Source organism: Podarcis melisellensis, assembly GCF_964234715.1.
Source record: "Podarcis melisellensis genome assembly, chromosome: 13".
NCBI classification, from domain to species: domain Eukaryota; kingdom Metazoa; phylum Chordata; class Lepidosauria; order Squamata; family Lacertidae; genus Podarcis; species Podarcis melisellensis.
Genome location: NC_138545.1, coordinates 47,718,714 through 47,746,441, shown reverse-complemented (window position 1 = coordinate 47,746,441; position 27,728 = coordinate 47,718,714). Strand labels below are relative to the sequence as shown.

General features: G+C 48.6%; 1 protein-coding gene across 4 annotated transcripts in view; it reads right to left on the bottom strand.

Annotated features, from left to right (window-relative positions):
- Positions 1-3,889: 3,889 nt before the first annotated feature.
- The window catches only part of LOC309354210 (transmembrane protease serine 11A-like), a 69,969-nt gene continuing 46,130 nt past the window's right edge, over positions 3,890-27,728 (bottom strand). For 3 of the 4 annotated variants that reach the window (XM_081884257.1, XM_081884258.1, XM_081884259.1), the window contains 6 exons: positions 26,519-26,557; positions 16,829-16,852; positions 9,313-9,481; positions 8,158-8,423; positions 6,174-6,316; positions 3,890-4,338 (listed from right to left, as the gene is read on the bottom strand). In XM_081884257.1, the coding sequence (XP_081740383.1) occupies positions 4,177-4,338; positions 6,174-6,316; positions 8,158-8,423; positions 9,313-9,481; positions 16,829-16,852; positions 26,519-26,557 (803 nt within the window). In that variant the 3' untranslated portion in view covers positions 3,890-4,176. The remainder of the gene's footprint in view (positions 4,339-6,173; positions 6,317-8,157; positions 8,424-9,312; positions 9,482-16,828; positions 16,853-26,518; positions 26,558-27,728) is intronic. The other variant, XM_081884260.1, reaches the window with a different exon arrangement.

Here is a 27,728-nt window from a genome sequence, read left to right as displayed (position 1 = left end):
TGATTCCAGAGAACGAAGAAGTAAACACGTACACAATATTCCAGAGGCATTCAAAGCTGGTTTTGGTCTACCACGTAAAGTTATCCTTTGAGATCTGTTTTTCCTTCATTTCCGCTACAGGAGAACTGCAAGCAGCAAAAGGCTGTGTCATCCATCCATATCTGACAAGCAAAATCATTCACGGAGCAGGGCCTCTTGTGGTAATCCAGGCCATGAAGGATGATGAGCTGTCAGGTGTGAGGAGAGACTAGGGGGATGAAGGAATAATGCTGGGGTTTGGGATGGTTTGGGTCAGATGTCTGCATTGATAGAATCATAGTATTGTAGAGATGGAAGGGGGTCAATAATAATAATAATAATAATTTATTGATACCCCGCCCTCCCCAGCCGAAGCCGGGTTCAGAGGGGCTAACAACAGTAAAATGATACAACATTCTAAAATCATTTCATTATAAAATCAGTTCAAATCAGATTAATGGCAACCATTGGGCTAGAGTTCTGTGAGGATTGCCAAAGGAGGGGGTCAGCTTGTGCCTTGGCCAAAGGCCTGGTGGAACAGCTCTGTCTTGCAGGCCCTGCAGAAAGATGTCACGTCCCACAGGGCCCTAGTTTCTTGTGACAGAGCGTTCCACCAGATCGGGGCCACAGCTGAAAAAGCCCTGGCTCTGGTTGAGGCCAGCCTAACCTCTCTGTGGCCCAGGACCTCCAAGATGTTTTTGTTTGAAGACCGTAAGGTCCTCTGTGGGACATACCAGGAGAGGCGGTCCCGTAGGTACGAGGGTCCTAGGCTTTAAAGGTTAAAACCAGCACCTTAAACCTGATCCTGTACCCCACCGGGAGCCAGTGCAGCTGGTATAGCACCGGGTGAATGTTATCTCGCAGCAAGGACCCCGTAAGGAGTCTCGCCGCAGCATTCTGCACCCGCTGGAGTTTCTGGGTCAGTCTCAAGGGCAGCCCCACATTGAGCGAGTTACAATAATCCAGTCTGGAGGTGATCGTCGCGTGGATCACAGTGGCTAGGTCAGGGCGAGAGAGATAAGGAGCCAGCTGCTTAGTTTGGCGGAGATGAAAAAATGCCGCCTTTGTTATAGCTGCAATCTGTGCCTCTATGGAAAGGGAGGTGTTGAAGATTACACCTCCTTGCAATGTAGGAATCTTTTGCCCAATGTGGGGCCCAGACCCACAACCCTGTGATCGAGTCTCATGCTCTACCAACTGAGCTATCCCAATGATCAATTAGCCAGCAGGGCAGCCTTATTGATTAATTCTGACTCTTTAACCGCAGACTATTATATTCTCGCTTGCTGGCGAATGACATTTGTTGCATTTTCCAAACACAAGGCATAGTTTTAAGGAGGTGGGAAGGAAAACACACCATGGACGAGCTATTAAAAAAATAAAAATGAGTTAAGCTTGGCTGCTCCCACCTTAATTCTGTTGCATCACGCTAGGATCTCAACATGCGACTTGAATCTTGCGTCAGATTTGCAGAGGAGGTGGCAAGCAAACAACTTAGGTCTCAGGTATACTCCCAGCAAATGACTGCCCATCGAAGGAAGTTAGAATGGGAACGCAAGGCTTACAGTTGCCTTTAAGCCAGGTGCTCTCCTATTTATGTGAACATTGCAGTCGCTGCTATTGCTGAAGAGATGAATTAAAATGCAGATAAACATTTTGGCTAACGAAACAACAAAGGCAGCCACGTTGGTCCGTAAGAAAAATACTTTGAAATGCATAGTTGGGCATATTAGTGTTATGAGTTCCTGGATTCAGCACTGATTCAATTCATTTGTTGTTGTTTAGTCGTTTAGTCGTGTCCGACTCTACGTGACCCCATGGACCAGAGCACGCCAGGCACTCCTGTCTCCCACTGCCTCCCTGATAGCTATGATTCAATTCATAGCTGTCAGCTTTTCCCTTTTCTTGCGAGGAATCCTATTCTGAATAAGGGAATTTCCCTTTAAAAAAGGGAACAGTTAATAGCTACGATTCAATTCCTGGAAAAGCCAGGCTAGCTTCCTGGTGAGGCAATGGCTCTCTAAGTATGGGCCAGTCAGGTAACAAAGGAAGTGGCTGTGTGCCAGACAGAAAATTGGGGGGGGGGGGTGTTTCACCAACTCTCTGGTAGTTACAAAGACAAAGGCCAGTGTGGGGAGTCTGAGTTTTGTGAGCTGGAAGCAAGTCTGCAGAACCATGCCTGGTTTTTGCTGGAATCCAAGGCTGTGGCTATTGGAGAAGCAAGTCCCTCTTGGGATGTTAATGCTGCGAGTCCTCTGTGGGGCATCTTCTCAAGACCCTGATGATGGCAGCAAGAAGTCCACCAAGCCCTCTCAGGTGCGCAGGAAGCAGATACTGGTTTGATGCTTGCAGGCGCACCACGCATTGTGAAATACAATGCGCTCATAGAACCTTTCGTTACGCTCTTGGGTGTCAGGACAACGGATCTGAGGGGAAACTTGACATCAGGGCAGGGCCGTCTTAAGCATATCCGGCACCCTGGTGCAAAGATCCCTCCGGCACCCCCTCCCTTTCTCAGAATTTAGAACTCGGGGCCCAACTCGCAGACCACCTCGTAGCCCCAGGAACCGCCGCCCACAGAAGACGCTGTCAATGTGGTGGACACAGCGCAGCTGGCCAGACCGCCAGAACCCCGCGCTCGCTTGCGGGGCTCCAGGGTGCCTCCTCCTCCGCTGCCTGACGACAGCCTGCTGCCAGCGCTCTCGCTGCTGCCCAGCGGCCCAAGGGCCCGAGGAGCAGGAGGCAGTTGCCACACCACCGCCTGTGCCCCGGGGAGTGGTGTGGTGGGGCGGCGGGCACTGGTGACGTGGAGGAGGCCCCTCGGGAGCTGCTCCCACCACTGCCACTCCCACCGCTTCCTCAGACAACGACGACAGCGGCTGATGGGATTCCCACGGCTGTGGGGGAGGAGGAGGCAGCCCGTTCTCGGCCACTGCCTCAGAGTTGAGGGGCGGCTCCTCAGTGGCGTAGCGTGGGTTGTCAGCACCCAGGGCAAGGCAAGTAATTTGCGCCCCCTAACCCGTGGATTTTAGTAGGGGCAGAGAGCTGCGAGTGCGAGCGCGCCCCCCCAGATGTTGCGCCTGGTGCGGCCGGCCCCCCCTGCACCCCCCACGCTACGCCACTGCCACTGCTGCCCGTGCGGCTGCCACAGAGCATTTATGGGAGCAGCACAAGCAGCAGCAGCACCAATGCGCCCGCCCGCAAAGGGGGGCGGGCCGAGGAGGGTAGGAGGGAAAGATGGTTGGTGGGGCACAGCTGGTGGCGTGCAGGGAAAGGGGAGGCCGCCGGCAAAGCTGGGGCAGCCCTGAGAGGTCAGCGCCCTGGCGCAACGAGCCACTAAGTCCTATGGGAAAGATGGCTCTGCATCAGGGTGCACTCAAGGTAACAGAATACCACAGTGGGCTCTCTGTGCTTTCTCGATCTTCCTGCCTCACCCCTCTTCACCATTCCTGAGTTAAGGAGATGGGGGGTGCAAGGGGGGCCGGCTGCACCGGGCGCAACATCTGGGGGTTAGGGATGGGGGCGCAAATCCACGGGTTAGGGGGCGCAAATTACTTGCCTTGCCCCGGGTGCTGACAACCCACGCTACGCCACTGCACAGGCAGACTCTTGCCCAAGGATCCACCTCCCCCAAGATACTGCCTGGGATATTTGTGACGGGGGTATTTAGACTTGAAAGGGGGAAGAAATAAATCGGGCTGTTCCTAGTCCCTATGCGTAGTCATTGCCTTGAGCAAAACGGGATGTGAACCCCTTTAAAAAAGCACTGTCAGCCAGGTTATCAAAAAAGATATGGCAGTAAGAGATCCACTGTATTAAAACAGTACAACTGTTTCACGGATTGGCGACGTAAAGAACCACACACAAAACATTTCTTGCTGGTTGCAACTGTATTCCTCAATCTATTGCTCTCCTTGTAAAAAAAACAAAAAACAAAACAAAACCAAGAATGTGAAATAAAATGAGGCTGGTCGGCATGGCGTAATTTGGCATGGAATTGTGTTGGTGCTTCCAGTAGAGGCACCAGGCCTGCTCTGAAACCAGAACGGACCAAAACAATGGAGCTATATGCATCATATGTATATATATATATATGTTTAGTCCAAATGTCTTGGGGTTCCAGGCTCTGACATTGCCTGCAAATCCTCCTTCGCAGCTTCATATCCCAGTGCGGGCAGCAATCCATTCCCGATAGTAAGTTACTCGCGTGTAGACTCCAGGCTTGTTTGGCTTCGCACATTCTTCGCCCCAGCTCACTATGCCAACCAGGTACCATATTCCTCTAGAATCAGGAGTAACCAGAGGACCACCAGAGTCGCCCTAGGAGAGGAAAGAAGACCATTTTTGATATGCATATTATTTGGTGCAGTGGGGTTTAGAGCAGGGCTCAGCAAACCTTTTGGGGAGGGGGCCGGTTCACCATCCCCTAGACCTTGTAGAGGGCCGGACTACATGCATGTGGCGGAGGGGGCTTCTCTCTCCCCCCCAGCCCCTGCCTACCTATGCTGCTAATGTCAGCGCTGTGCTCTCGCAACTGTGGCTCCTGTGCCTGCCCTTAGTAGCAGTGGTTACCGTATTTTTTGCTCTATAAGACTCACCTTTTCCCTCCTAAAAAGTAAGGGGAAATGTGTGTGCGTCTTATGGAGTGAATGCAGGCTGCGCAGCTATCCCAGAAGCCAGAACAGGAAGAGGGATCGCTGCTTTCGCTGCACAGCAATCCCTCTTGCTGTTCTGGCTTCTGAGATTCAGAATATATTTTTTCTTGTTTTCCTCCTCCAAAAACTAGGTGCGTCTTATGGTCTGGTGCGTCTTATAGAGCGAAAAATACAGTACATAGCTTTATGACCACTGCTCCATAGCAATTGGTCTTCTACAATTCCATTCACCATATAGATGGGGTATGTACTTTTAGTTTCATTTCATATTGTATTGACATTATAGTTAATGCGTACAGTTTATAATAATTTGAGTTATTGTAAGTTACCATGCATATGCAGGTCATCATTTCAATAATTAATTTTCAGTTTATGAAGCATTTTCGTATCCATCTGCTGTGCTGAAGAAGAATTCCACGAAACAGCGGGTACCGTATTTTTCGCTCTATAGGACACACCCGACCATAGGACACACCTTGTTTTAGAGGGGGAGAACAAGAAAAAATAAATCTCCCCCTCTCTGCCCAGCACCCATTCAGCGAAGTGGCAGGAGGCGCTGCGCAGAGAGGGGGAGAATTCCCCCCCCCTTGTTCTCCCCCTCTAAAACAAGGTGCCGTTCAAGGTACATTCAGTCGCCTTCAGGCGGCTAGCTTGGAAGCCTGGAGAGTGAGAGGGGTCGGTGCACGCTCTCCAGGCTTCAGTGAAGGCGACCCGAAGGAGACTTCGGGTTCCTTCCAACCTGCTCTTTGGGGCTGGCGGGGGGAAGCCCACCACCAGCCCCAAAGGGCAGGTCGGGGAGCAGCGGAAAAGCGCCGCAGCCTTCCGCTGCTCCCCGACCTGCTCTTTGGGGCCGGCGGTGGGGGGAAGCGCTGCTTTCCCCCACCGCCAGCCCCAAAGAGCAGGTCGGGGAGCAGCAGAAAGGCGCGCAGCCTTCCCACTGCTCTGCGAACTTCTCGGGGCTGCCGGGGAAGCCCGGGTCCCCCCCCCAGCCCCAAAGAGCAAAGAAGCCTATGGCTTCTTTAGCCCCACGCAACCTCTCCAGCCAGGAGAGGTTGCCTTGGATATTACTGATGATCATGTTGCCTTGGATATTACTGATGATTGTTTGCAACACAGGGGTTTAATTGTTTGGTTACAAAATGGCGCTCAGCCAGCTCAGCCCAGCCCCCTTCCTCCACTACGTAGGGCGTGGAGAAGCCAGGAGGAGGGAGGAGGCACCATGGTGTGTGAGAGGATGGGGGAAATGGCGCCCCCCAATGGCGCCGCCGAAAAAAATTAATGGAAAAAAATTAGCGAACAGAATAGATGATCCACAGAACATCCACGGGCTGGATCCGTAGGGCAATTGGGCCGAATCTGGCCCGTGGACCATAGTTTGCCAACCCCTGGTTTAGAGCCACATGCTGGCTTTGGAGCTGCAAATTAGATACGTTGCATTAAAATGCAAGCTGCATGGATTTCTCTCCCTGCATCCCTCTACTATTAAGCTATTGGACTTACTTGGCAGGCATCACTCCCTCCTTCCAGGTACCCAGCACAAAGCATCCCTGCCGAAATGGCGCCATTGTACACGTTCCATCTGTTGCAAATCTCATTGCCTATGATTTTCACTTCTGTTTGGCGAAGTTCACCGACGCTGGGACCTAGTTCCAAAATAATATGGGTGGCATGAAATTTTGTAGGAAGGCTACGGTGTAACACACACAGAAGCACCACATAACCCCACACCCCATGCAACACAGGACCACAGAGTCACCGTTCAGTTACAGAAGCACTGCTACCAATGCACTCTCAGCACTTCACTTCCATTGCAGGTGGGGGAGTTGCTAAGAGTTGCCAAATCTGAAGCAAGGATCTCATGGTCTGATGCTTAAACTTCGCCTAGTGAGTTCCTTAGGCAGTACGTGCTCAGCCCTGGGAGCCCTAACAAAACAGGGAGTTTGCAACGTGACCCTCTAGGATTAGCAATATGAAACCTCTGGTTCAGCCAGACTTGATACAGATACTCAGTCTCTACCTCTCTTTCAAAACAGAACCAGTGAAGGCAGTGAAGGTCCTGTGCGAGTGGCTGGAGGCGGTTGGAGGATGGATGGTGGCTAATGGATTAAGGTTGAATCCTGACAAGACAGAAGTACTGTTCTTGGGGAACAGGGGGCGGGCTGGTGAGGAGGACTCCCTGGTCCTGAATGGGGTAACTGTGCCCCTGTGTGCCTTTTGCACCCCAAGATTATGGACACCTACAAGCACATACGACCCCACCGGAGGGGTACCTAATAATCTACTTGCACTGGTGTGCTTTCGAACTGCTAGGTTGGCAGGAGCAGGGACCGAGCAATGGGAGCTCACCCCGTCACGGGGATTCGAACCGCCAACCTTTTGATTGGCAAGCCCAAAAGGCTCTGTGGTTTAACCCACAGCACCACCTGTGTCCCTTACTACTTCAACTTACTACTGATGTAAAAACAGCACTTACAGAAAAGTAGTAGAAAAGCAAAAGGAACCAGGAAAAGTGTGGAAGGGAAGTCATATGGTATTTGCATACATGCTGTATTTGGTATGAAGTTGTGAGACAGGGGAGGGGGTTAAATATGCTCTCTGTTCCTCTTTTTGAAAATGCAAATAAAAAAAGAATTGAGTAAACCTTTATGTAGACTATACATTAAAATCTGAAAATTTAATAGAGCTGTTTCACATCATAGTGTCACATAGTGCACTGGCATGCTTTCGAACTGCAGGTTGGCAGGAGCAGGGACCGAGAAACGGGAGCTCACTCCGTTGTGGGGATTTGAACCGCCGACCTTCTGATCGGCAAGCCCAAGAGGCTCAGTGGTTTAGACCACAGCACCATTTGCATCCCCTTTATGGCATTGGCACCTCAGGATGGTCCACCAAACCCAACTTCGGATCAGGTGCTTCTGAGGAGTAGCAGCCACTCCCACAAAGTGGGAGAGGGAGTCCTCTGGAAGGTTTGGGCCCACGAAGGTCCTGTTCCCCACACCCCTATGCCATGCCACTGCTTGTAGTAGCAGGAGCAACACCTTCCCTGTGTTTATATCTTTGTTCTCTTTGGATAACTCTTTGGAGATAACTTTGGATAACTCTCTTTGGAGAGCCAGTGTGGTGTAGTGGTTAAGAGCAGTGGACTTGTAATCTGGTGAACCGGGTTTGATTCCCTGCTCCTCCACATGCAGCTAGTCACACTTCTCTGAAGTCTCTCAGCCTCACTCACCTCACAGAGTGTTTGTTGTGGGGGAGGAAGGGAAAGGAGAATGTTAGCCGCTTTAAGACTCCTTAGGGAAGTGATAAAGCGGGATATCAAATCCAAACTCTTCTTCTTCTTCTCTAATTGGTAGTTTGGGGTTGGACCTGCTATGGGAGAGCCCAGCAGGTGAATGTCACTCCATGACTTGGAACCGGCCTTGCCACAGTGACTGCACCTTGAAAGTCAACGTCTGTGTTTAAGCTGAACAGATAGTTTACTGACCTTCATCTCTCAGAGCACCATATCCCGTGACGAAGCAGGTGGTGTTTTCTGGAAAGATATACGACGCCTCTGGGAGACAGATGCGGTGCACGGCTGCCGTAAACTGAACTGGGTACGCAAGCTGCACGACAGCAATGTCAAACTCATGTCTCATGACGCTCTCGGCGTATTGCTCATGCACAATGATCTGGCGAAGGTTCCTTCTCAATAGTGGAGGGTTTAAGCGGGCCCCAAAACTAGCTGTCCAGCTGCGAAGATCCCTCACTCTAAAACACATTTGAGAGTGGTAGAATAATCATCCATTCTACTCAACATGCATACAGAGTTTTATTGCACTCCAGCCTTTCTTAACAACAAGTTAATATTAAGGCAAAAGAAGGGATTGTGTAGGGCAGAATTCTCCCCTTTCCTACTGATTTGGCTCCACAGTTCTCCCCCCTGAGGTCTCCCCGGCCAGAAATAAGTCCAACTTGGAAGAAAGAAAGCCAGGATGGGAGGAGAACCACGAGTGGGGGCAAACTAACTACTGTATTTTTCGCTCTATAGCAGGCACCGGACCATAGGACGCACCTTGTTTTAGAGGGGGAGAACAAGGGGGGGAAATCTCCCCCTCTCTGCTCAGTGCCCCTTCAGCGAAGCGGCAGGAGAAACGGAGCCCCTTCCATTTCTCCTCCCGCTTGGCTGAAGGGGCGCTGTGCAGCTCTCCCTCTCTGCTGAAAGGAACCCGAAACCTGCGGAGCACAGTGGGAACTTATTCCTGAAGCCTGGAGAGCGAGAGGGGTTGGTGAGCACCAACCCCTCTCGCTCTCCAGGCTTCAGCGAAAGCAACGCGAAGCCTCCGGAGCACAGAGGGAACGTTCCCTCTGCGCTTCGGAGGCTTTGCGTTGCTATTGCTGAAGCCAAGTAGCCTGCATTCACTCCATAGGACTCACACACATTTCCCCTTCATTTTTGGAGGGGAAAAAGTGCGTCCTATAGAGCGAAAAATACGGTAAGCATCAATTTCATATGTTTTGAACATATATATAGCTGGGTAGAGGTTGCATGTGATGTGATAGCTTACTAAAGATTCTGATTACTCATGTAATGTTGGTGCAGAACCCAGAAACAGTTTTAGCAAGGCTGGGAGGTGGGGGGGGGGAGAGATCTTCTCACCCTCTAAAGCAGTGAGCTGCAGTTAAAAGCCATATATCACCGATCAGTGTTGCGCCACAGCGATGGATGCCGTTCAGCTGAAGACTAGCTTGCCACGGCCACTCCCCTTCCACAGCAATGTTTCCTCCATAGATTCTCTCCACGGATCTTTCCACTCGTGTCCCGCAACCTGCCAAAGAACATCTTCTTAGCCCAGTTTCATTCCCAATAACAAGACTTTTGTCATGATCTGAACATTACCATAAATATTCTGAAAAAGTACAGTCATACCTTGTGTTGCGTCTTTTCGGCTTGTGAACACGGCAAACCTGGAAGTGTATGCAATCATACCTCGGGTTTAAGTTGCTTCAGGTTAAGCGTTTTCGGGCTGCGCTCTGCGGCGACCCAGAAGTCGGAATGCGTTACTTCCGGGTTTTGCCACTCGCGCATGCGCAAACGGTCAAGATGATGTCACGCACATGCGCAGAAGCGGTGAATCACGACCTGCGCACGCACAGATGTGCAGACACGGGTTGCGTTCACTTCAGGATGCGAACGGGGCCCCGGAACAGATCCTGTTCATATCCAGAGGTACCACTGTACTTCCGGGTTTTGCCGCGCGTGCACTTTGCACATGTGTAGAAGCGCTCTATCGCGCTGCGCATGTGCGCAGAAGCAGCACTCTAGTTATGGACTTTTCGGGGTGCAAACGGCACCCTGGAATGGATCGAGTCCGTAACTAGAGGTACCACTGTAGAGCGGGTTTTTAAACTTAGAAATCTACTTGCCTTCTAGTTTTAGAAAGATAACGTAAAGCAAAGAAATGACCCTGATCCCCACCCACTGTATTTAATATTTCTGCAAAACTCACTTTAGAGGCAGGGATGAATGAATGGCAATCTGATGGGGGTCAGAAAAAATATCCAGCACACACAACCCCCCCCCCCCCGATCCCCAGGAGATCTCACCCCGGACTGTCTCCTTTTGCCCTTTAGGAGCTGAAAGAGATAACTCTGCCATCAATGCCTAAGAAAAAGCAGTTGCGGTGGGTGGGGGTGGGGTCTGCTTCAGAATGTGCACCTGATCCAAATTGGGGGCCCTTGTCAAAACAATAATAATAATAATAATTTATAATACCCCGCCCATCTGGCTGGGATTCCCCAGCCACACTCTGGGCTACTTCCAACAAAACACTAAAACACAGTAACCTATTAAACATTAAAAGCTTCCCTAAACAGGGCTGCCTTCAGATGTCTTCTAAAAGTTTGGTAGTTGTTGTTCTCTTTGACATCTGCTGGGAGGGCGTTCCACAGGGCGGGTGCCACTACCGAGAAGGCCCTCTGTCTGGTTCCCTGTAACTTGGCTTCTCTCAGCGAGAGAACTGCCAGAAGGCCCTCGGCGCTGGACCTCAGTGTCCAGGCAGAACGATGGAAGTGGAGATGCTCCTTCAGGTATACTGGACTGAGTTTTCTGCCTCACCTTCGCCCCCTTTCCTGGCTGCACTTTGGTCCCAAAGGTGTAATTTGTAATAACACCTTGGGGGAAGGGGAGCAATATTTAGCAAGGAAGAGTTGTGGGGCCTCATTCTGACTGGGAGCATTGTCCAGAATGGGATACTGAGACTGCCTTTACTGCAAAATAAGAAAGCAGCCAGTTTTGGTGTGTTTTTTAAAGTACAAATAACATTTAGTTGGTTAAGACCTTTTGAAGACCAATTGGCTCTATTAAAACCTGTGTTTACTCTGTGTTTCATAGCGGAGGAGAGTTGAAAGTGGTTTGAGATGTTGTAAGCACCCACCCCTGATTAGACGTGATTTCGAAACAATATCAAAACCCTGTTTTCCATGAGCAACTATCTAAAAAAAAATCCAGCTCTTTGACAAAGCTATTCCCTCGCCTCCAGTCTTGATGCAGATTGTACACATCCAACCCCACATACAACATGCGATAAGGAGGGAGGGATCATTAATTAGGTGAACCCAACACTTTTAAAGGCTGCAATCCTACACATACCTCAAAGTTAAGGCCCAATGAACTAAATGGGATTTAATTCTGATTTAAAGCTGCTTAGGATCAGGGGTGGTAGTCAAGTAGGTTTTACACAGAATAGACCCATTGAAATTAATGGACCCTAACTTAGTCGTGCTTATTAATTTCAGTAGATCTACTCATGCCGCTGGCTTAAACAGCCTCAAGGTCTGCCTTCAACTAGAGATTTAAACTGCTTTGATATCTGCTCCCTCTTCCTGTGCATCCTAGGAAACTACAGCTTTGTGTGGGGACTACTAAACCCCACACAAATTCCCGGGATTCCTTGGGGGAAATTGGTATAAAAATCAACAGACATGCCTTTCTGTTGCCCTTTTGCAAACACAGGTCTTGACTGCTCCAGAGTTTACTGTGTGTGTGCAGTTGTTTGCATTCCCATTTAAACTGCCCAGTTTGCATGGTATCACTCTCAAACAGCACCAGTTGTGGGGGAAAGCCTGAGAGAAAGCCCTTCCGACCTTGGGAGGAGGTGGTGTTGTGGGCTTCACGCCCCCAACATTCGCACGGAGGCTGGCTTCCAGCCCCCACACGATCTGGGGAATCCTAAGGCCGCGTCATCCCCTGGCCAGCCAATCAGCTGGCTCAGGGGGTGTGGCTTGCCTCACTTAAGGCAAGCGCGGCCCCAGGATCTCCCTCTTTGGTCCGCTTAGCTCCTGTGGTTTCCCACCCGCCCTCCCTTCAAGGTTCCCCTTCTGACCTTGCTATGGACCTCGGTTGGTCACCGTTAGGGGCCTGGTAGGAATTTTTCCACTTGGCAAATTGGCACCGGCCATTTGGTTTTTCGCCTACCTCATAGCAAATAGTCACAACTCCTTTGGTTTTGGTGGTTAGGCATTGGTTGGGGTATTGTTATGTAGATGTGATGGAGGGCAGGAGCGCCATCACCTCCCCCAAATATTGAAGGGCAGTCTGGTAAAGGATTCCAGGGGGCATGGCCTCGTCCGAAGCCTATGGAGGTCAGGGCCTAAAGCGCGCCCCCGAGCGGTGACCCCGGGGGAGTCCCTAGTGTATGTGCATCAGCAGGGCTCCCCCTGCTGTTGTTAACCCTTCCCGGTCTTCAGGCAGACAGGCTGAAGCCGGATAGTCGGATAGGACCAATGCCTAAGCCAATACCGCTCTTTACCTGTAACCAATAAAGCTGTAGCCAATTTTAGCCCATTAACCTAAAATACCGTATTTTTCGCTCTATAAGACACACCTAGTTTTTGGAGGAGGAAAACAAGAAAAAAAATATTCTGAATCCCAGAAGCCAGAACAGCAAGAGGGATTGCTATGCAGTGAAAGCAGCAATCCCTCTTGCTGTTCTGGCTTCTGGGATAGCTGCGCAGCCTGCATTCGCTCCATAAGACACACACACATTTCCCCTTACTTTTTGGGAGGGAAAAGGTGAGTCTTATAGAGCAAACAATACGGTAATTGTGTCATGTGTCTTTATTCCTACTGGTGGGAGGCGGGAACTCGCCACGCAAATCAGGCTCCAAGCCCCTCCAGTTGGGGTTGCAGATGATTTGCTTCAGTGGTTTGGGGTGGGTTACTGTCCAGCATGATTTCTCTGAACATCTAATGCAAATGCAATAGATCCAGCTTCCGACCAAAGAAAGCCTAACGACTGTGTAATGCGACCATCATGGAAAACCTTTTCAAGAGAGACACAGCATCTTAAAATCCAGTTAATTCTTCCCATCATTCCCCTCCCTGCAGTAGCAGCCCAATCAGGCTCCAGGAGGGAAGCAGAACCAGCCAATCAGATGGGACTCATTGTGTCAATAAAGTATATAAAAGCCTGAGGTTTAGGGGAGAATTCAACCACTGTTTTACAAGCCACAATGAAGAGCATGAAATCACTGCAGGACTCTGAGAATATTTCACAGTTCATCTCCCAAATATTGGGAGAGAATATTTGATTGTTTTTTTTTAATTATTGTTTTTTTCTTTTAGCTGTTCTTATTTTATCTGTAAGCCTCCATAAGTCCGTTGTCTGTTGTAATAGTAATTTCAGGGGGTCTGCTCATATGACATAGTATGACATAACATTGGCTACAATCCAATACTGCAATAAAGAACAGGACTCCCAAGTATATTTCACTTAGTTAAGGAGTTAATTGCCCCGATTATTTAATAAGTGGCTCCAGCCAATTTGCGATAATCTTCTATCTAATTGATATCGAACAGCCAGCGACAGGCGTGGACTTCTGTTTGGCAGCTACACCGGAGAAATGGGCACAAGCCAGTGTTAAGCAACAGCCCATAATCTCCCCTGAACTATACACTACTAGCTGACTCAGGTGTCAGGCTGCACTTTTTCAGCTGCAAAGCAGCACCAGGAGGGGATGGTTTGCAGGTGAAAGCAGGCACTATTTATTGCAGATCCAGACTATCAGGGCCCATGGGGTGAGCTGAGGCAGCTGCCTCAGGCAGCAGAACCCCAAGAGGCGGTGCCCCCCGGCCACCCCAAAACTCCAGAAAAAGTGGTGGCTTCTGGCAAGACTAGATCTTGCCAGAAACTGTCATTGCTGCCTCCTGGGCACCATCATATTACCCAGGCAAAGGAGGCTTTGGCAGTGGGGCAGAACCGCAAAACAGGACAGGAGGACCCTACAGATATAGACTGTGTAACAGTTCTGTGATTGAGGGTTTGGACAGGTAAACATGCAGATAAAGGTAAAGGGAGCCTGACCATTAGGTCCAGTCGTGACCGACTCTGGGGTTTATTGGCCAGGGAAGCCGGCATACAGCTTCCGGGTCATGTGGTTAGCATGACTAAGCTGCTTCTGGTGAACCAGAGCAGCGCACGGAAACGCCGTTTACCTTCCCGCCAGAGTGGTACCTATTTATCTACTTGCACTTTGACGTGCTTTCAAACTGCTAGGTGGGCAGGAGCAGGGACCGAGCAATGGGAGCTCACCCCGTCGTGGGGATTCAAACCGCTGACCTTCTGATTGGCAAGACCTAGGCTCTGTGGTTTAACCCACAGCGCCACCCGTGTCCCCAAACATGCATGATATTGGTTTAAATTTGTAGCTTGAAGACATGCCCTCAAACTCCTTTATAAAGTGTGGAGAGAGCCCTCCCCCTAATAGTTGTCAAATGATGTCTTCCTTGCCTGATAAAACTCCAAAAGTAGCATGTATAACTACAGTGGTGCCTTGGTTCCAAACGCTGCAAACCTGGAAGTAAGTGTTCTGGTTTGTGACCTTTTTTCAGAAGCCAAACGTGCCCCATTTTGAGTTTTATGCTTCCGTTTTGAGTGTTACGCTGAGGTCTGTCTTTCTTTGCTATTTATGTTGCATTTTTGTTTTTGTGGCCCTTTCGTTTTGTTTTTGTGACTGTGTGGAACGCAGTTCAGCTACTGATTGATTGATTGTGTGACTGCAGTACATTGTTTATTGCTTTCATTTTATGGATCAATGGTCTGTTAGATAGTAAAAGTCATGTTAAATTTCTGTTTTAGGTGTAGTTTTTAAAAGTCTGGAACAGATGCATCCATTTTGCATTACTTTCTATGGGAAAGCACGCCTTGGTTTTGGAACACTTTGGTTTTGGAACGGACTTCGGGAATGGATTAAGTTTGAGAACCGAGGTATCACTGTAGTGATGTGAGGTGAGGTGAGAATATTCTCGACAAACTAAATTCTGTGTCGTCTACACAGCTGCTTTAAATGTATACACCTCATTAATCGAGAATACAGTGGTACCTCAGGTTACATACGCCTCAGGTTACATACGCTTCAGGTTACAGACTCCGCTAACCCAGAAATATTACCTCGGGTTAAGAACTTTGCTTCAGGATGAGAACAGAAATCGGGCTCCAGCGGCGCGGTAGCAGCAGGAGGCCAATTTCAGGCTAAGTACGGACCTCCTGAACGAATAAAGTACTTAACCTGAGGTACCACTGTATCCTCCAAAAGATTATTCTTGAGAATTCAACCTCACTATGTATAACCTCTCCCAAATAGGGTTTACAACAGGCCTTTGCACCAGCCCTGAGAAATAGGTTTGGCTGAGAGAAAATGAACACACAAAATCTCACGAGATTTCGGCAAGGTCTTATGAGAACTCATCAGAGACCATTGTCGTCGCCACTGCTTTGCAGGTAGCCCCACATAGGTGATGGGGCAGCAGCAAGTTCCTATTTCAGCCCTGGATATGCATAATACCCAGTGTTGTGATTGTGATCACATTTTGGTTCTAATCTCAGATCCACTTCTGCAGGGCCCCTCTTCTTCCAAACATCGCCAATCTGCAGCTAGATCTACCTGCCTCGGATAATATGCCATTTCAAGCAAGTTGGCATAGAAGGGCAACATTTGAAAACAATCACTCTCGTGTTTTTTTAAAGTATATTTTAGCATGAATATGTTCACAGCTGTCTGTGAACAGGTTTAAACTCCATCTGAACAAAAACTATTTTTACCAGCAGGCAAAGGAAACTATTTATTTCCATTAACTAGGCACAAATCAGATATAACAGAACAATTGCAAAAAGCAACAGATTCAAGTTTTCATTGAGGGAATGAAATCAAGAGATAGACAGTTTTAAAATGAATGTATTTGCAAATGCATTCACTCCAGCTGTGTGCATTTTGCCATGTATCCACCAGAATAGCTTGTGTGCATTTTGCCATGTATCCACCAGAGGGTACATGTATATGAGAAAGAGATTGTGGTGGTTGATTTTATTTCCAGTACCTCCTATTCTCTAGGATTCACAGGCCTGGTGAATTGTGCACAGAAGATATGCAAGGAAATATGCTCTTCATGGTACTCACCTGTTCTGAAATCTTACTTGGTCATGTTAGATTCTAATTTTTAGAATGTGACCAAAAGCAACACAGGATGGGAACCCCACAGAATATTTTCAGAGCTGAGGAAAAGCATGTCAGAAGACACTCTTCTGAGAAAAATAAGACCGCGTCACAGAACTTTCTCTGAATATTCTCCACCAAATGGTGGCCGCCATTTTCCCACCACCAGCACCATCTCCCCACACAATGCTCAGATGAAGCTCAGAGCATTGTGGGAAATGCAAAATGGCAGCCGGGCTGTCACAACATAGTTGGTGCTGTTGCTTCTTCTTCCAGAAGCAGCCAAAACTAAACAAACAACACTGTAGGAAAGAGCGTTGGCTACTCACCACTAACGGAAAGTCTTATAGCCCCCCCCCCAAAAAAAATGTTGGCAAATTTCGCCTCCCCCTGGAGAAATTTGATGAAATGGCTCCTTCCATTTTTCTGCCCACAAAGAAGCGTAGAAAATTTCCAGAAGCCATTTGCACACATCTCTAACGTTGTGTGGTTTTTTAAAAAGTGTTTGTTCTGCTAAGTCGTAGCAAAACATGTTGCTCCTCTTCAAAATGGCGGAATGGGAAGAGTGTTAGTTTAGGCTGGAGACATTCTGACCCCGATTCCCATGTGGTTTTAATGGAGACACAGCAGAGTGGCTGCAGCTTGCATTAGGTTAAGTTAATATTGAAGAATTAGCTGCCTACCTTGAGTTGGAAAGTTTACTGTAGCTATTGGAAAGAAAGAGAAGAGGAAAGCGTAAGATGCACGTGAACAAGTTAGGCTACAATCCTATGCACACTTCCATGGCAGTAAGTCTCACAAAATTCAATGAGCTTAGCTCCAAGTAAGGGTGGAGGGTAGGATTTGATTCAATTTGCACTTTCAAAAGCAATATGAGAACCTTAATACAGCCATCCTTGGATAAACTCGCAGTTATCCAAATTTGACATGCATTTCTCCAACCAAACATTGTTTACAAAAAGGCAAAATTAGGCAAAAGTGTGCATAAAATGAATATATTAGTGAAAGTAACCCACAAAAATACATATTATGTGCTTATCAGGAGAAGAATTTGCTGAATAATTTTCATGAGGATTTTTTTTTTTTTGTAAATCACATACTGCTGCCGAAATGCAGACAACTGGATATAAGATTGGGGAAAATGAAAATGGAGAGAGCCAAAATGAATACATCCTTCCACCCCTACTTCTGAGTAATCACATCATGCATGCTTAGAGGGGGATTCCGGCAGTGGCAAAACAGCCTAATTTCACAAGCATCCAGGAAACTTAAATACCATATTTTTCGCCCTATAGAACGCACTTTTTCCCCTCCAAAAATGAAGGGGAAATTTGTGTGCGTCCTATGGAGCGAATGCAGGCTTTCGCTAAGCCTGGAGAGCGAGAGGGGTCGGTGCGCACCAACCCCTCTCGCTCTCCAGGCTTCAGGCAGCCATCTGCAAGCCTTCGGAGTACTCCAAAGGCTTGCGGATGGCAGCCTGCAGCCTGAAGCCCAGGGAGCGCAGGGCGAACTGCCCCACGGCTAAAAACGAAGCCGCTCGCAACCTCTCCCCGCTGGAGAGGTTGCGCATGGCTAAAGAGGAAGCCAAGACAGCCAGTGAGATTGATCTTGGCTGTCTTGGCTTCTTTGCTCTTTGGGGCTGGGGGAAAAATAATTTCCCCCCTTTATTTCCCCTCCTAAAAACTAGGTGCGCCCTATAGTCCAGTGCGCCCTATAGAGCGAAAAATACAGTACTTTTATAATGCTTCTCTGCCTAGGACCCTAACAAGTGCCACATGTTAGGATTTCAGACACAAAATGCCCAACAGCATCTCCTACTGCACTCAGACAACCAGAACACCCCATACCCACAAGCAAGGAAAGCAGGCAACACTTGCATCAAAATCACAGAATCATAGAATTGCAGCGTTGGAAGGGACCCCAAGGATCATCTAGTCCAACACCCCGCAACGCAGGAATCTCATCTAAAGCACCCATGACAGATGGTCGCCTAAAGGTAAAGGTAAAGGGACCCCTGACCATTAGGTCATTTCGTGACCGACTCTGGGGTTGCGGCGCTCATCTCGCTTTATTGGCCGAGGGAACCGGCGTACAGCTTCCGGGTCATGTGGCCAGCATGACTAAGCCGCTTCTGGAGAACCAGAGCAGCGCACAGGACCACAGTTTACCTTCCCACCAGAGCGGTACCTATTTATCTACTTGCACTTTGACGTGCTTTCGAACTGCTAGGTTGGCAGGAGCAGGGACCGAGCAACGGGAGCTCACCCTGTCACGGGGATTCAAACTGCCGACCTTCTGATCGGCAAGCCCTAGGCTCTGTGGTTTAACCCACAGCGCCACCCGCATCCCTGATGGTCACCTAACCTCTGCTTAAAAATCTCCAACAAAGGAGAGTCCACTTTCTTCCAAGGGTGTCTGTTCCATTGTTGAACAGCTCTTATCATCATAACATTTTTCCTAATGTTTAGTTAGATTCTCCTTTCTTGTAACCAGGGCCGTCTTAAGCACATCGGGCGCCGTGGTGCAAAGATCCCTCCGGCGCCCCCCCCCCGGCTACTCCAAAACAAGGGAGGGGGTGATGGAAAATGTCCTCTGCCTCTCCCACTGCCCCGATTCCCGGCGTGGTGGCCGTGATCAAGCAGGAAAATGTGCTGGCGGACAAGCTCTCTGGTGTCAGGGTGCCCGAGAAGGCAGCCCGGGAAGGCTGTGCGCCACCTTTCACCAGGAAGCAGGAGGAGGACAACGACCAGGAGCAGGGCTGTCAATAATAATAATAATAATAATAATAATAATAATAATAATAATAATAATTTATTTGTACCCCGCCCATCTGGCTGGGTTTCCCCAGCCACTCTGGGCAACTTCCATAGAAACCAAAAATACACTAAAATATCACAGATTAAAAACTTCCCTGAACAGGGCTGCCTTAAGATGCCTTCTGAATGTCTGGTAGTTATTTATCGCTTTGACATCTGATGGGAGGGCGTTCCACAGGGCAGGCGTCACTACTGAGAAGGCCCTCTGCCTGGTACCCTGTAGCTTTGCTTCTCGCAATGAGGGAGCCGCCAGAAGGCCCTCGGCGCTGGACCTCAGCGTCCGGGCAGAACGATGGGGGTGGAGACGCTCCTTCAGGTATACTGGACCCAGGCCATTTAGGGCTTTAAAGGTCAGCACCAACACTTTGGATTGTGCTCGGAAACATACTAGGAGCCAATGTAGGTCTTTCAAGACCGGTGTTATGTGGTCTCGGTGGCCGCCCCCAGTCACCAGTCACTTTAACAGATACAGAGCCTCTGCAGGGGCTTGGGAAGGAAGTTGCACGCCCACCAGCCATATAGTTGGTGGGGTGCAGCTGGCAGGTGTGCAGGGAAAGGGAAGGCTGCCGGTAAAGCTCCCCCACTCACTAGGGTGCCCCTGAGAGGCTGGCGCCTTGGCGCAACGAACCACTAACACCAATGGGCAAGACGGCTCTGCTTGTAACTTGAACCCATTGGTTTGAGTCCTACTCACCAGAGCATGAGAAAACAAGCTTGTTCCATCTACCATGTGACAACCCTTCAGATATTTTAGACAGCTATCAACTGAGAGATGTCTTAGTTGCCTCTCTTCCAGGCTAAATCTACCCAACTCTCTTAACCATTCCTCATAAGCCTTGGTTTCCAGACCCTTGATCATCTTGGTTGCCCTTCTCTGCACATGTTCCAGCTTGTCAATATCTTTCTTCAATTGAGGCACCCAGAACTGGACACAGTATTCCAGGTGTGAGCAGGACTATGACTTCCCTTGACCTGGGCACAAGACTTCTTCTGTTGATGCAGCCTGGTTCTGTCTTCTGCGGCATTAGTTATCCCTCCCAGTTTGGTGCCATCTGCAAATTTGATGAGCATCCTCTCAAGACCTCCATCCAAGTCATTTATGAGTATATTGAACAACAGGCCCTTCAAAAAAATCCCTGCAACACCTCCTTTTTCCAGGATGATGAGGAACCATTAATGAGCACTCTTTGAGTTTGGTCAGCCAACTAGCTACAAATCAATCTAAGTTACCTTGTCCAGCCCACATATTACCAGCTTCTCCACAGGAATATCATGGGGGACTTTGTCAAAACCCTTGCTAAAATCAAGACACATTGCGTCCACAGGATTCCCCTGTTCCACCAAAAAAGGAACTGAGATTCATCTGGCATGTCTTGCTTTTGAGAAATCCATTGCTGGGTCTTAGTAATCACGGTATCCTTTTCTAAGTGTTCACAGACCAACTGTTTAATAACCTGTTCTAGGATCTTTCCTGGTATCATTGCCAAGCTCCCTGTCAGTAGTTACCTGAATCTTTCTTTTTCCTCCTTTTTGAAGATGAGGACAATATTTGCTCACCTCCAGTCTGCAGAGACCTTACCTGTTCTCTGCAAATTCTAAATGATTATGGACAGAGGCTCTGAGATTACACCCCAAGCTCATTTAATATCTGAATTTATTTAAAATAGCTAGCTGTTCCCTTACCACCTCTTTTCCTGTCTCAGGCTGCAGCTCCCTCTTTGTATCATCCTTTTGAATTCTGGTGCTGGAGGAGACTCTTGAGAGTCCCATGGACTGCAAGAAGATCAAACCTATCCATTCTGAAAGAAATCAGCCTTGAGTGCTCACTGGAAGGACAGATCCTGAAGCTGAGGCTCCAATACTTTGGCCACCTCATGAGAAGAGAAGACTCCCTGGAAAAGACCCTGATGTTGGGAAAGATGGAGGGCACAAGGAGAAGGGGACGACAGAGGACGAGATGGTTGGACAGTGTTCTCGAAGCTACCAACATGAGTTTGACCAAACTGTGGGAGGCAGTGGAAGACAGGAGTGCCTGGCGTGCTCTGGTCCATGGGGTCACGAAGAGTCGGATACGACTAAACAATTAAACAACAACAACACCCTTCTTTAACCCCAAAATCCTTCCTACAGCTTCAAGGAGACATTTTCCTGGACACCACGATGCTCCGTGGTGATGAGGGGCACCCTTGGGGAGGAAATTTGTCCCCATTTGTACTATGAAATGTCAAGGTGACAAAGTTGTTCAGAAGAGGATGTGGGAGTTCCCAAATACTTTCTGGCGGCTAAGCCCCAGGCACACAGCATTTGCAAGTGACAAGGCTTAGCATTGTGATACTTTTTTCCCCTCTTTCTGTAATCTGCCTCTTACAACACACAAGAAAGGAATAATGGACTCCCCGAAAACCTGCATGGCGAGTCAGTCCTCACCCACAGCTTGAAGGGGCTTTTTTGCTTTCTTTCTCTAAACAGGACACTTCAAACAAAAGAGTGTGGGAGCTAACATAAATCACAGAAAAGAGTTGGCAGCAGTCCTTTGTGTGTGTATTACAGGCATTTAGATTCTAGCAGGCAGGCATTTGCAAAATTCCCTACGAACAGTTTATGGCCATGCACAAAGCTGGTGGGCAACCCCTTATCAGGTTTGTGGGCATGCTGTGATTCTGTGGAAGCAGCAAACAGAGCACAGATACATATGAAGGATACACAACTTCCTTGTCTATAAATCTCATAAAAGAAGCAAGTATCTCGCTCTAATGAATGTAAATATATGCTTGAAAATATCTGGTCAACGAGCTGTGATCTCAGAAGCTAACAGGATTACTGATTGCCAGTAGCTGGGTTTCAGGACCAATAATGCTGGCATTCAAACTTACATGTCTGTTCCAAATTAGCCAACGGAGCATAAGCAAGTCTCCAAGTTATTTGGGAGCAGTGGCGTAGCGTGGGGGTGCAGGGGGTGCCAACCGCACCAGGCGCAACATTTTGGGGGGCGCACTCGCAGCTCTCTGCCCCTACCTGGCTCACTCACTCTCTCTCACAGTGTTGGCTGTGCGAATCCAATCCGAGCTGCCCGCGTTGCGGTGCGGAGCGGGAGCGGAGAGAGAGCGAGGGAGGGAGGGACTATCTGGGGGAGGGACAATGCAGCGGCCGCCCAGCGCAGCGCTCAGCGCGGGAGAGAACCACACCCGACCAGCCCAGTTTTGGGAGGGGAGGTGTTACTGCTAGGTTAGTGTGCATTTAAACCGATTTAAAATGTCTGTTTAACAAAAGGCGGCGGCGGGAGGCGGACTTCTCTCCCTCTCTGGTGCTGGTGCCGTGAGGCGCTCGCCAGCCCACCGGCCCCTCCTGAGCGGGATATGGGTGGGCGGACGGGGTGGGGGAGAGGCGCCGGGTGAGGCAGGGTCAGCCGGCGGCGGCAGCTGCGCGAGGGACCCCCGCCCGCATCGTGCCCTGACAGGAGCCGCCGCTGCGCCCACGGGCGCCCTTGACGCGGCGCCCCTCATGCCCCCTCGAGAGGCGCTGGGGGGCAGCGAGACTCTGCCGGGCCCCGCCCCTCACTCCGCGCTCGGCTTCAGGGCTGTCTTGCGAGGGGGCGGCGGGAAAAGGCTCTGGGGAGAACCTCGCTCGCTGTCCCGCGTTGCTTTTCCTCACGTCGTTTTCCCTTTCCCTTGAGGGGACGGGGAGGTGAAGGGAGCCTGCCTTCATCCTCGCACGTGGCGAGTCGTCGGTGGAGGTAGAGAAACCACGCACATTTGATATTATTAATAATAATAATAATAATGGTTTGAAATTTAAGACTCCCCCCCAAGGAAAAGGCACTTTCTTGCCCTGCCTGTGGACCAGGAGGTCGTGGCGGGAGAGGCCTTCAGCAGTGGGGCCCTTATTCGCGCTGCCAGCCTGACCTACACCCTCTTACATATAGAGAGGAAAGGAGACGCGGAGGTGCAAAGGCTTGTGGGGCAGAAGTAAGCCCCGCTGAGTTCATCAGGGGTGCCAACGTGAATACAGTATGATATTGGGGGGGGGAGGCAGGTAAGCCCCGCCCTGCATAGTTTACCACATTGGCAATGCCCATCAACTGGGGGACTGGCCCCCTCAAATGTTTTATTGGGGGGCCTGAAGCAGTGGCGTAGCGTGGGGGTGCAGGGGGGCCGGGCGCAACATGGGGGGGGCGCTCGCACTCGAGTGCTAAAATCCATGAGTTAGGGGGCGCAAATTACTTGCCTTGCCCCGGGTGCTGACAACCCACGCTACGCCACTGTTTGGGAGAACTCTGGATGCAGCTCATATTTCCTAGCATATATCACCAATGGTTGAATGGCAACTCTCTTGTATGTAGAAGCATGCAAATCCATATTGTACGCGAGTCGCCAGGAATATATCACACTGGTTACACCCGCTGCCAAAAAGATCACAATCTTCTTTCACTGCAATTATGGCTAATGATAAGAATATGCCCTGTTGCCATTCTTATCCTAATTCCTAAACTAGTGTCTGGAGGCGTTTCTGGGGTGCAATAGGGTGAACAATCTGAGGTTGAATCCAGGCAAGACAGAGGTCCTTCGAGAAAGAAGATCACTTGCTCTGGAAGGTTGTTTCCAATGGGATTACACTCTCCCAATGGATCAAATACGTAGTTTGGGAATCTGCCTCGTCAGCCTAGGTGGTGGCGGTGATGGCAGGATTACATTATATTCCTTTAGGCTGGCATGCCAACAGTGGCACTGTCTAGAGAAGTCAGATCTAGTCCTAGTTGTACATGTTCTAGTTAAGTCCACAATGGGTTAGTGCAATGCACTCTGCATGAGGCTGCACTTAAAGATGGCTCAGAAAATTCAGGTGCTTCAGAATGTGGCCTACCATATCCTCAGGGCCGTCTTAAGCATATCCAGCACCATGGTACAAAGATCCCTCTGGAGCCCCACCACCCATTTCCCAGAGTTGTCGACCTTTTCCCAAGCCTCTGCAGCAATCGCTCTCCTCCCACGAAGGCTTGGGGAGGAAGCTGCACACCCGCCAGCCATATGGTTGACAGGGCACAGCTGGCGGGTGTGCAGGAAAACGGAAGGCCGCCAGCAAAGCTGCACAGCTCCCCCACTCACTGGGGCGCCCCTGAGAGGCCGGCGCCCTGGCGCAACGCGCCAGTAAGCCCAATGGGAAAGACGGCTCTGCATATCCTAGAATCATAGAGTTGGAAGAGTCCACAAGGGCCATCGAGTCCAACCCCCTGCCAAGCAGGAAACACCATCAGAGCACTCCTGACATATGGTTGTCAAGCCTCTGCTGAAAGACCTCCAAAGAAGGAGACTCCACCACACTCCTTGGCAGCAAATTCCACTGTCAAACAGCTCTTACTGTCAGGAAGTTCTTCCTAATGTTCTTCCTGTTGAAAATCAGGCAGTCCAGCTGCTTTTGCTGGTTTTCCCTTGAAAGGGCTTTATTTGTTGTGCTCATTTGTTGCTGTAGGTCTTGGTTATGTTTATATTTTGGTTCTGGGATGGATGTCTGTCTTATCATTGCTGGTTTATTAATTTTCTGAGTGGTAGATATTGTTGTTTTTATGGAATATACCTTAAGAGAGCTTGGAGTCATAAAGGTGGGCAGAAATGTCTTAAATAGAAAACACGTTAACAATTAATGAAAGTGTTGACTAGCAGAACAGGAGCTAGCAGCAACTAAAAATGGCATGCCCTGAAATCAGCTTACATTTGGGTCTTGGCCAAGAGGGAAGACACACTATTATTCTGGCCTCTGTGCTACAGTTTTAGTGCCAGAAAGTGTAAAGGTAAAATTTGGGAGAATATTCTCTTTGTTAATGCTGCTATGGCAGGTCCATGGGAATCTCTTCTGGTTTTGTTTATCCCATATATGTTATGCAAAGTTGTAAAATAGTATCTCTACATCCTTAGGTTAGACAAAGAAAACTGGAAAACCCAGTCAGTAAAGATAGCAACTGAGTAGCAATGCAGAACCTAGAAATGTGGTCAGAGTTGTTGCTAGCTTGGCTCATGTGAACAGCTTTAAACACATTTTGGATAAAAGGGGTGTGCAAGTTGGATTGGTGTTTTATGGTATTGCTGCTTTATATGATATTATATTTCCGATGCATTTATGTACCGTGTGTTTGTGAGCCACCCAGAGCTACACTGTCCAAGTGCTCACAGTGTCATCTTCCCTGGTTCCAAGGGGTTCAGGAGAAAGGCTGAGGTTCACCATGGTTGTCCCTGAATACCTGCTTGGGCAGTTTAAAATCACTTCTGTTATAATGGCTGGTTGTACTTTCTAAACCAATTCTATGTGTGGAAGTCAGGGGATTGGAGGCAGAAAAGGGGGAGAGAATGGGGACTTACAGAGATCAGGCTCCGCTAATTAGCAGCTGTTCTTCCTCGGACGAGGAAGGTGGCAAAGGGCTGTCAGGAGGCAATGAATCTGAGAGGGGGGAAGCCATTTCCGGGGCCCAGCCACTCTCTTAACAGAGGAAGGAAGGGGGTTGGGCTCAGGAAATTGATATGCTGGGGGAAATGGAAAGCCTCTTCAGTTGAGGCAACTGACTCACCATGATGGAGACAGACTTTTTGAGCTCTTGTAAATAGCTTGAACGGGACACGGGTGGCGCTGTGGGTAAAACCTCAGCGCCTAGGACTTGCCGATCGCATGGTCAGCGGTTCGAATCCCCGCGGCGGGGTGAGCTCCCGTCGTTCGGTCCCTGCTCCTGCCCACCTAGCAGTTCGAAAGCACGTCAAAGTGCAAGTAGATAAATAGGTACCGCTTTATAGCGGGAAGGTAAACGGCGTTTCCGTGTGCTGCTCTGGTGCCAGTTCGCCAGAGCAGCTTCGTCACGCTGGCCACGTGACCCGGAAGTGTCTGCGGACAGTGCTGGCTCCCGGCCTCTAGAGTGAGATGAGCACACAACCCTAGAGTCTGTCAAGACTGGCCTGTAAGGGCAGGGGTACCTTTACCTAAATAGCTTGAAGAAACCAATAAATCTTTGTAAATATGGCTGGATTCCCGGACTCTTATCTCTACTAGCACCCACCAATCATTCCTGACAGTGGGCCACTGACAATGTCTTTTCTGCTGGCCCTTGGGACCTCTTTTTTTTGAAGAGGGGTCCTAGTTTGTGCTAGCAGTCTAAATTAAAACACTTCTTTTCAAGTTGACTTGCTTATCTAATTTTTTAGATAGTGTGGGGTGCACTATATTCACGTTTTACATTGACCAGGGAATACTAAAGACTTTTTGCAGAACCAAAATGCCATGGATACCCATTTAAAACTCAGCATACTTTGTAGTATCTTGACCGACAAACATCTTAGTGGTGCATGGCCCTCAGTAACCTCCATTCTCCAGCCCACACACCCAGTACAGCTTCAGAGCTGCAGAAGGAATCCTTAAAGAGAGAGTCTTTAAAATGGTCTCCCATCTGCCGTTCAGACTACAAATACATGGCGGTCAACAAAGAGCCACCCAGAATGCAACAAGATTCAATCACAGTGCCAAAGCAATGCCATTTCTAGCAACCCCCTTTTGGAACACCACCCAGTTTTTAGTACTTACAATTGCTGATAAGATGTTCACCGTTGGCTTTATTAATCTCTGGAAAATAAGGCAAAAGAGGTAGTCATGTTAGCACTGTCACTTGCAACTATTTCCATGGATGGGACTGGACTTGCAAGGCTCTGCTTGCAAAACTGAGCTTTTAGTTAAGAACTGGATCATAGCAATGTCTTATCTAGTCCAGCATCTCTCTCTCTCTCTCTCTCTCTCTCTTGATTTAAACTTGTATTTGTACATGCTCTTTTCTTATAATTTCTAATTAAACCAAAGTAAACCAAAGCAAAAAATCCAATAAACTAAATAATATGAAAGTAGACTTCCTGTCATTTCCCGATGTAAGTTACATTTACGACATCAAATGTACCTTATTTTTTGCTCTATAAGACCCACTTTTTCCCTCCTAAAAAGTAAGGGGAAATGTGTGTGCGTCTTATGGAGCAAATGCAGGCTGTGCAGCTATCCCAGAAGCCAGAACAGAAGGGGGATTGCTGCTTTCACTGTGCAGCGATCCCTCTTGCTGTTCTGGCTTCTGAGATTCAGAATATTTTTTTTCTTGTTTTCCTCCTCCAAAAACTAGGTGTGTCTTATGGTCCTGTGTGTATTATAGAGCGAAAAATACGATACTTATACTTCTTACCTTACTCTTACTATAGTTTCTAGTACTTTCTTATAACATATCGTACCATTGTTCCTTGCTTAGTACTTAATTTACACAAGGGTCATTCAAACACTGCCATAGATGTTATGTCGTTATATTTTTTTAGGTATTTCTTGAACATATCCCATTTTTGCGTATTTGTATTTCCCCTTAATCTGTCTGTCAGTTGAGCCAATTCTGCATAGTTTAATAACTTATTCTGCCATTCCCTTACTGTTGGTACTTTCCCCCCTTTCCTGTTTGATGCAATTAATAACCGGGCAGCGGCTGTTGCATATAAAAATATTTCTCTTAGATTTTTCGGGATATCACTGCCTAAAATTCCAAGTAGAAATGTTTATGTCTTCTTTGCAAATGTTAATTTAAAGATCTTTTTCATCTAGTCCAGGATCTCAACCAAATACCTCTGGGAAAACCACAACCAGGACATGGCAAAAATAACCCTCTTCCCCTTCTTGCTCCCCAAGAACAGGTATTCATAGACATTCTGACTGTGACAGTGGAAGTAAAATAGCCATCAAGACTCTGGTAGCCTCCATAAATTGATCTAAT